Below are 9,472 nucleotides of genomic sequence, written 5' to 3'. Positions count from 1 at the left end.
GGTTGCTGTCTTTGTTTATAATTTTAAACTTAAAGTTGAACTTCAGAAAATTTTTTTCAATTATTTACTTTTCTGCATGGAGTTTGTTTGTTTTCCCCATGTTCATGTAGGTTTTCTAGGTGCTCTGTTTTCCTTCCACAGTTCAAAGACATACTAGTAAGTTAATTGTCCTCCTGTAAAATTGGCTGTGATGTCAATGTGCATGTGTCTGCGTCTATACCTTGCGATGGACTGGCATTCCCTCCAGGGTGTACCTTTCCTTGTGCCCTTTGCTTGCCAGGTTAGGCTCCAGCTTCCCTGTAATCCTGAATTTGATGACGTGATTAGAAAATTGATTCATATATCTGTATATATGAAATCATGAAAATAATTAAAGCACTGAGTGGAGCAGGATGCGCACACTGTACTTCAAAGTGATTTTTTATTATTATTATTATTGCTGTTATTGGCTACGTTTTGACTGAGGTGTGGGAGAAGAATAGTGAATTTGGAACTACAGTATGTTCGGGATTGTGACAAGTAAGTAATCATGAGCAGGCTTGTGACAAGCTCATTTTGTGGGGTGGAGTCTCGTTCTGTTACTATTTAGTAAACTTTCAGTAGAGAAAATGCCCCGGTACAGAAGGTGCAGTCACAGCCTGGTCAGCTGTAGTGGTTGTGTAATTGCATTCACATGAGAAGTATATAAGATTTGTTTTCTTACAATCACAGCATTCGCTCTGAACAGCCTTGGCTTTGTGTTTCTTCATGGTAATTTCTTCCCCATCACTTTTTGTTAAGCACGTGTTTAGAAGCATGGCTGCTGAAAAAGAAAGGAATGGTTTGGACAATTATTATTTTTCTGTAAGTATATTTGTATATTCCTATTAGACGTTTTGTTTGTAGTACTGTTTAACATTTAAGTTAAGTGTGTTTGGTTTTTAAGTAGTATTGCTGACCTCTACTACCTTCCAGAACGAAAGGAACTTTTTGCAGCCTTTGCAGCTGTAAAAAGATGAAGAAAGCAACAAGCTATTTATGGTTTTATCTATGACTTTATTGAGATAAAATACTGTTTTTTTCCAGATATTTGGTACAAATTTAATAATACACAACTGTTTTTAAAAGTGTTTTGCTAAGCACTTTTTAAAGAGGTGTTTAAAGTTAAAATAATGTCATTTCTGAGTGCATTAAACAAAGCAGCAGGGTATAATGCTTTAAGACACCACGTTTTCAGTATAATTTTAACTACTTTGGGGGCTTAAAATGTTTCTTGTTTTGGTATTGCAGTAACCACATTTTAATTTGTTCTGCTTTCACAAGGTATTTCAATGTTAGTGTTTAATCAGCTCTTCTATGAGTTTCCTAACATAACAATACCAATTAAAAGCAATTAATATATGTGCATCTAGCACTTGGCCTCCAAATCCTCCCCATCTCCCCATATACATTGCACATTTTTTATATTAAAACCCTATTCTATATACTAAGAATTATGCTAAATTATTTAATTCTCAGTTTAATATTTTCCAGCTGTTAAATCATGTTCAATTATATTGTGTTTTATCTCACAGATGCATAAAAGCCAACATCAGCTTCAACTTGTAAGATTACAGGGCTTTAGTCACACCACACAGAATAATCTTTTTAGGATTAAAAACACTGTTCTTGATTTGTTAAAACACTTGTGTTTAATAGCTCATATTTTACTTTCTGTTTAAATAATTCACCATGCAGTATTCAGAGTTAAGAAGAATATTAAATAAAATTCAGTTATGATTAATTTAACAAAAAAGAATAAAAATAAATGATTTTATAAATTTATTTAACAGTAAAACACTTCCAGAATGTATAGGTAGTTTATAAACCTACATCAGTGACATCTATTTGAATGGAATACTAAAGAAAAACCTATGATTACCTGTAGATCCACAAAGCTCTTTCTTCATAGATCCACAAGGCTATCTTCAGTAAGATACAGTATATATATATTATACGTATACTGTAGGTTACACATTTTCTTACATGGATATACCATACTTTTATCTATTTCCAAATTCGTGAGTGAAGAGATATCAAAATAATGTTTTCACAAAATCTAATCTTTTTATATGAAAATATTTAAATAGAACTATTTGAGATTATAAATCAGCAATTTATTTTGGTATTCTAACCTGTGACATCTAATTTATTAATTTAAGTAGAATATGTTTAGATTTTTTTATAATCAGATCTTTCTTTCAGGACAAAGAAAATAAAAATACATCTTAATGTTAACCATTAACCATAGTATATTGTTAATGATTCCTCTGACATAAAACTGAAGCTGACATAGTACTTTATCAACTACATAATTGCTATATGACTCCATTTAGGAAGAGCAAACAGTGGGACAAAAACCATCATGCTCTTTGAATTTGAAGATTATTCAAAATCAATAGCACAAGGAGAGTTACTTTAGATGTTCTGAGCATGTGTGGATATTTATGAGAAATTAAGGCTTACTTAAGCAGGACATTTGTTTGAAGTGATGTTTGGTGTCTGTTGTACTGGCAAGGGTTATGTTAATTTTCATCCAAACTGTTCTATTATCACTACATTGTAACATGCATGAAAAAGTAGCTGGATACTTTTTTTACTTAGTGGCTCAAGGTAGCTTAGGGTGTCAGTTTCACAATGAAGAGATATGTCAGATCTGAGTAGTATATTACAGCATATATCGGTCAGCAGTCATATCATTCTGCAACTCACAACTGCCAACCCGCTGAAGCTAAGCAGGCGTGAGCCTGGTCAGTACCTGGATAGGAGACCTAAGATTGCTGCTGGAAGAGGTGTTAGTGGGGCCAGCAGGGTGCGCTCACCCTGCAGTATATGTAGGTCCTAATCCCCCAGTATAGTGATGGGGACACTATACTGTAAACAGGCACTGTCCTTTGGATGAGGCATAAAACTGAGGTCCTGACTCTCTGTGGTCATTAAAAAAAATCCCAGGGCATTTCTCGAAAAAAGTAGGGGTTTTAATCTGGTGTCCTGGCCAAATTTCCCATTGCCTCCTAATAATCCCCATCTATGAATTGGCTTCTTTACTCTGCTCTCCTCCCCACTGAGAGCTGATGTGTGGTGAGTGTTCTGGTGGATGGATGCTGCACATTGGTTGTGGTGGAGGGGAGTCCCCATTACCTGTAAAGCTCTTTGAGTGGAGTGTCCAGAAAAGCGCTATATAAGTGTAAGCAATTTTAAGGAATTCATACCTTCTCACTGGTTATCGATATTTACAGTTTAAGAAAAGTTTGTTTTAAGAAAAGCATAATTAGAAAGTTCTGAGGTATAGATATTATTACCATTGCAGAGCAGCAAAAATTGTCACAGTTTTAGGATTAATTTGTAACATGCTTCTAGTTTACATGTCTTTACCCTTTAAATTAGAGAACATTTTATTCGACTTATTTATATAATTCCGCAAACTCATATATACTGTATTTTGCTGATGTTTTGTAATTGTTATTCAGGTCGAAAATTGGCTAAGAATGAATGTTTAGATATTAGTAAATTTTACTAGTAAATATCTATTTAAGCATTTACAACTAGCTAATATTATTTATACCTGTGTAACTTCTTTCGTTGCTATGCAGAATGGTTCTGACTAAGTTTGATTCTGTTCTTTCCAATCTGTTTTTGCTTTTGAGTATGTAATGTTTCTCTGTTTATTTTAAGGTGATTGCTGTCACACAATTGTCCAATAAGCTTGCTAGATTTTCATAGTATATTTAACTCTGTTCATGTTTACGAAGAAGAATTGGTTACTTCACCACTGAAAAGCAGAAAGAGAAAACATTTAAGCCTTCTACAGGTGTCAGGTTTAGTTTTAATTTACCTATGAAAACTAGCAAGGCTCTACCATATTAAAATGAATTTAAAATGAATATCACAAAAACAGAAGACATTTGTCACCTTATGTAATTATTGTCATATTGAGCCTGTTTTAATGATGAATATAAACTGTACTTACCTCCATGTCAATGTTAAGTTGAAAATGAATTTATCACACTCTAGACTGAAATAAAATAAAGATACCTGGAAGACATAACAAGTACCTAATTTATGTGCTGGAAGAGATGTTAGTGGGGCCTGTAGGGAGGGGTCACAGTGCAATCTGCGTGGGTCCTAATGCCCCAGTTTAGTGATGGAAACACTATACTGTAAAATAGGTGCTGTCCTTCAGATGAGACAGAAAATGGAGGTCCTGATTTGAAATGGTCATTAAAAATCCCATGGCATTTCTCGAAAAGAGTACGGGGTTTTAATCTGGTGTCCTGGCCATATTTTCCAGTTTTTTTCCAGTAATGCCGTTGCATCATCTAGGTGGGTGCCACAAATTGGTGGAGGGGTGTGCTCATTACCTGTAAAGAGCTTTGAGCTGAGTGTCCAGAATTTTTTTTTATAAGTGTAAGGATTAATTATTATTTGTTAAATACTGCATATTCTACTTCTTTAGAGTCAAGTTGTGATTGCTTGATAATTTATTTGAAATTAAATTTAAAATCCATGAAATGTTGTCTTATTCTCAATGGATGAACACCCGTCACAGTAAATCATTTTTAGATACTCAATGGATGAACACTTGTCACAGTAAATCATTTTTAGATACTGGATATAATTAAAATATACAGATTATACTGTAGTTATTGTCAGGGAATTTCTGTAGTAAGGTAAAGGTGTTGGACGACTGTTATTTGTGAAAACATTATATAGCACCTTTAAAGGTAGCTTCGCAAAGCTTTTTACTGAACAACAACAAAATAAAATACACAGTATATGTACAGTACAATGAAAATACACAGTGAGAGGAGACAGTACAGTAGATGGGGTACCGAATATGGTAGAAGCAAAAGGATAAATAACAGAACCATTTAAGTAAAGACCCTTCTAAATAAGAAGTTTTGAGATTTGAAAGAGTTTAGGGAAGGTGATTATCTTATATCCTTCAGAGAAGGCCCTGTCACTCACAGAGTGTAGATGGAGACAGATAGGAGACCAGAATTAGAACAACATAGGTTGCAAGGTGGGCAATAAGTAGCTCAGGCCATGCAGAGCCTTATAGGTGAACTTGAGGATTTTGAAATTGCCACAAAACCTGACAGGAAGACAGGAGAGGAGTAATTTGATCACTTGCACTAGAAATGGTCAGGATTCTGTCTACTGAATTCTGGACATACTGTAGTTTGTTCAATGTGGATTTAGAAACCCCAGCGAGTAGAGTGTTACAGTAGTCAAATCGGGAGAAGACAAATGTGTTGATCAGATTTTCAGCAACAGTGAGCAATAACATAGGATATAATTTAATATAAGCAATATTTCTGAGGTGAAAGAATTATGTTTGACAATACAGTATGTTCCACATGTGGGTTGAATGCCACGCCTAAATGAAACATCACACCCAAGTTTTTTTTTATTTAGACTGAAGCTCAAGTACGGTACCAATCACAGATATGGTTACCGCATTGGCTTTACAAAGCCAATGGAGGATGCCAATAAGCAGGACTTCAGTCCTGTCAGTTTAGATTAAGGAAATTTTGAATCATACCTGTTTTAAAGTCAGAGATGCAATCAAAGAGAATAGAGACAGTCACATCAGTGTCAGGTTTGGTATGGATGTACATTTGAATATTGTCTGCACAGAAGTGATAGTTGAGGCCTTGAGATCTTAAAAGCTGACCAGGTGGAAACCTGTAAGTGCTGAAAAGTAGGGGTCCCTGTATCGAGCTCTGAAGAACACCACACTTAACAAGTCCAATTTTCAGAGCTAAATCTGTTAAGAGACTGACGATCAATAAGATAAGACTTGAAACCTTTAAGAGTAGTGTCAGAAACTCCAAACAGTCTCAAGACGAGAATGTAACATATCATGGTTAACAGTGTCAAAAGCAGCACAAAGATCAAGAAGAATGAGGACAGAAAGAGAACCAGAATCAGAAGCTATTAGTAGATCATTAGTGACTTAAACCATGGCAGATTGGAGGATTCATTTAATATATTGAACACAATGGGGCAGAGAGAAGTGAAATACTATTGAAATAAAGTGGTGGGAATGGGATGTAATAGGCAGGTGGTTGATTTCATATGCAAAACCAGTTTACTGAGGGATGCAGAGTTAAGGAGAGAGAAGTTGGAGACAAGGAAAGTTAGGCTAGCAGGGAGGAGGTGTGGAAGTGACGTGTTGTGGAGAGAACGTGATGCTGGATGTTGTTGATTTTGGAGCTAAAGAAATTTAAAAATGTGTTGCAAAGTTGCTATGGGGTAGGTACAGATGCAGCCATTCAAAATGGGTGAGGTATTTCGCGGCATACCCCGGTGGGTGTGTTGCGGTATCACGCAGTTCACGTGTGTCACGTGGCTAACTATCCAGCGTCGCCTTGTAAAACCGCCAGGGGGAGCTTAACCTCTCATGTACAGCATTTGAGCCTTTAATTTTGAACTGTGTATTACAGCATGTTAATCATCAGTCATTAAAATGTTGGTATATTTTATGAAAGCAAGATTGCTCAGTTGGACAAAAGTACACAACCTACCTTTATCAGAAATATTTATGCATCAAAGCCTTTACTGAAGATATTACTAATAGTATTAATAATGGATGACTTTGGACAAGCTGTATACTCAAAGTATAATTTCTTTAGCACATTTGTACAAGCACTTGGAATCTGTCCAAGCCATACTTTGTCAGGCATTTTGTTTTACTTCAACGGGCATAAAAACTTCCTTGCTTTTAACAGGGCGTTTCATAATTTCTAACTACGAAAATGATTTAAAATGTGACACCTATCATTCAACTAGAGCTTAAAATATCACAAGGATCCTCAAGAGCACAGCAAAGAGTGTATTAAAAGACACTTGTATTTATCAACGCTTTCTTTTCCGTATACCAGATTTTATGGAACCACTTCAGAGGGGTGTCAGCCAGTCAGATTCCAGGAATCGGCACTTTAAAGGAAAAATACACACCGGTATTCCATTTCTCCCTAACGATTTTAAGCATCGAAGTATTTAACTAGCATGTGAAATAGCGTGTGAAAAAGTGGTAGTTTTAAGCTTTTCTGCTAATATAATATGGAATCGCGTATCTAAAGAATTCGTGTGCTGCGACAGGGCTGTGTAGGGCTGTTTCGCCTGCCTGTTCACGCGAGCTGTCTTGTAGCCTACTGGTCTAGGTGCGTGACTACCAACTGGCAGGTTGTGTGTTTGAATCCAGCTGGTGCTGGACTTTTCATTTTTATTTATTTATTTTTAATCGCGTAACATAAACATATTACCGTATGCAAACTGTACTGTATACAGTATGTATATGTATATTTAATGTCTTAACTGTGCCCGTTTAAGTATTGAATATTCATATCTAATTTTACCACTGAAGGGAAATCTTAGTAGCTGAGCATAAAAAGAATAAGAGCATACTGCAACGCGTGTGAAGGCCATAAACGATATTAATTTTGGAACATAAACATACAGTATATGGCTGGTCTCGGTACTTTAAAGAAAACATACATGAAACATGGTTTCATTATGACCAGAATCAGTCTTGAGATATTTTTAACTTGATTTACAGTATTTGAGAGGTATGTCTTAACACCGATACTACAGTGCTTAAGTACTGCTCACGTATATGTTTCTAGGTTTATATTATGCATTTCATACGGTCAAATTACTTTTGAGCAACTAATAAGAAGCGCGAAACGGTATGCGTTTTAGTTTCGTTTTGTGCTGGGACCCGTGGATTGATTAGAGATATCAAGTACATACAAGTCATTTTTTAAATGTTGTAGTTCGTCTTGAAAAAATGTTACGAGTACATCATCTATCAACAATTACACAGGTTATGTTTCCATATTGCGGATTTTGGTTACGTAATATTATTTTCTAGATTTCACGTTGTGAATATATGATTTGGGCAAACAGAGCCGCAAAGAAGTACATTATGGGTTGTTGGTTTTTTTTTTGCAGTTTTATCTAGAACAAGCGATGCTTAAACCTTTGTCTGATTCTTGTGAAACTATCCACACGACAGTTACAGTACCTAGGAGTTGACTTCAGTGATGTCACTGATGGGATGTTTCTAAAAATCCATCCTCTGTAAAACATCTTATCTAGTTGTCCTGCATATGTATTCGCTAATGAAGCTGTGTGTTCTGAGCCTGGATCTCTACATTTCTGTATGAACCAGCTTAGAGGGCTAAGACAGCTTGTGTTTAAATTGAGTGTAAGGCAATTTATGCTTCTAAAGTCATGATCAGCATTTATTATTGTACTGTGCTGTAAACTTGTTCTGTGCCAAGTCACATTATTTTATAGCGTTTTTATAGCGTTATCAAATCCGGTGGCGCTGTGTGTTAGTTTCCTGACTCCCATGTCACATGGTCTGTGATTGAAACCTGTGAAACCGGTTTAATTCGTCACAGCCAGCACTCCGGTTGTAAAGTAGAAGCAGGCGAGATTTCCAGCGAAAGACACCCCCCCCTTCTTCAGGTGTGAGGGTCTTCTGCTCAGAATGAAACGCTAAAATGTAATGTAGGCTCTGAATGGGTTCAATTATGATTTGGGCTTGATTAAGGTCGCTGCCTTTCATCTAAAACCCTACTTGAATCCTTCTAAACTAAAAACCAGTGTTAGTGAGTTCTAAATAAAGAGGTATCCAGGTAACAGTGAAACGGGCGGACAGTCTGGGGAGATCGCCCGTTTTCCATGTAAATAGTTCCCTGGTTCCGCACCCCTTGGTGTTTCTCTCGCTCTCTCTCGGGTCACCTGATCATTAGCTTGAAAGATTTGAGTGCTTTGTGTATATTCTAATGGTAGTGGGGGCAGGGTGTGTGGGAACAGGTTTGGTTGAAATTGCATTGGAGATCTATGTTCTTCACACCTGAAACATTTTCTCTGAAAGCATTTTCTTCACAGTTTAACCGATCTTGTTACAGCATATTACAGTTTACTATTATTAACCATATTAATTTTAAGTGCTTAATGTAAAATCTTGTAAAAATATATTTTTCATTGTTCAAATATACATTAAGTCTGACTATCATATAATAAGTTAAATACAAAACTAAAGAAAAAATAGGGTTAAATATAATTCAAAATATTTTGCTAACAATGTTAACTGTTTATGAATAATAAAATGTATTAACTAAGGAGTAGGATGGCACAGTTGTTAGTATGTTTTTTAGTTTTGTTTCTTTTTCATAAATACAACAGTAGTACCTGATGTCTCAGTGGCTTTCAAAATTAAATTATGCATGCAAACCTGTGAACTAGAAAGATAACTAAGATATCCATCCATTTATAATGGTGGCAAAGTGGTTAGCATTGCTATCTTGCAGCACTGGGGTCCTAGGTTCAATTCCTGCCATCCTGTGTGTGTGGGGTTTACATGTTCTCTCTGGGTTACATGGTTTTTCTCCATATGTGTGATATGACTCCCTCTCGCACTCCAAAACATACTGGT

The 9,472-nt window shown here is 35.9% G+C and overlaps 1 protein-coding gene across 3 annotated transcripts in view; it reads left to right on the top strand.

The window, feature by feature from the left end:
- Nucleotides 1-601: 601 nt before the first annotated feature.
- Nucleotides 602-9,472, top strand: part of slc23a4 (solute carrier family 23 member 4) — a 60,667-nt gene continuing 51,796 nt past the window's right edge. For 2 of the 3 annotated variants that reach the window (XM_088646921.1, XM_088646920.1), the window contains exons 1-2: nt 611-680; nt 781-843. In XM_088646921.1, the coding sequence (XP_088503047.1) occupies nt 818-843 (26 nt within the window). In that variant the 5' untranslated portion in view covers nt 611-680; nt 781-817. Of the gene's footprint in view, nt 844-9,472 lie in introns of all 3 variants that reach the window. The other variant, XM_088646919.1, reaches the window with a different exon arrangement.

Source organism: Lepisosteus platostomus, chromosome 9, assembly GCF_059453375.1.
Source record: "Lepisosteus platostomus isolate fLepPlt1 chromosome 9, fLepPlt1.hap1, whole genome shotgun sequence".
Taxonomy (NCBI): domain Eukaryota; kingdom Metazoa; phylum Chordata; class Actinopteri; order Semionotiformes; family Lepisosteidae; genus Lepisosteus; species Lepisosteus platostomus.
The sequence above is the reverse complement of the archived record's forward strand: the minus strand, read 5'-3'. Positions and strand labels throughout refer to the sequence as shown.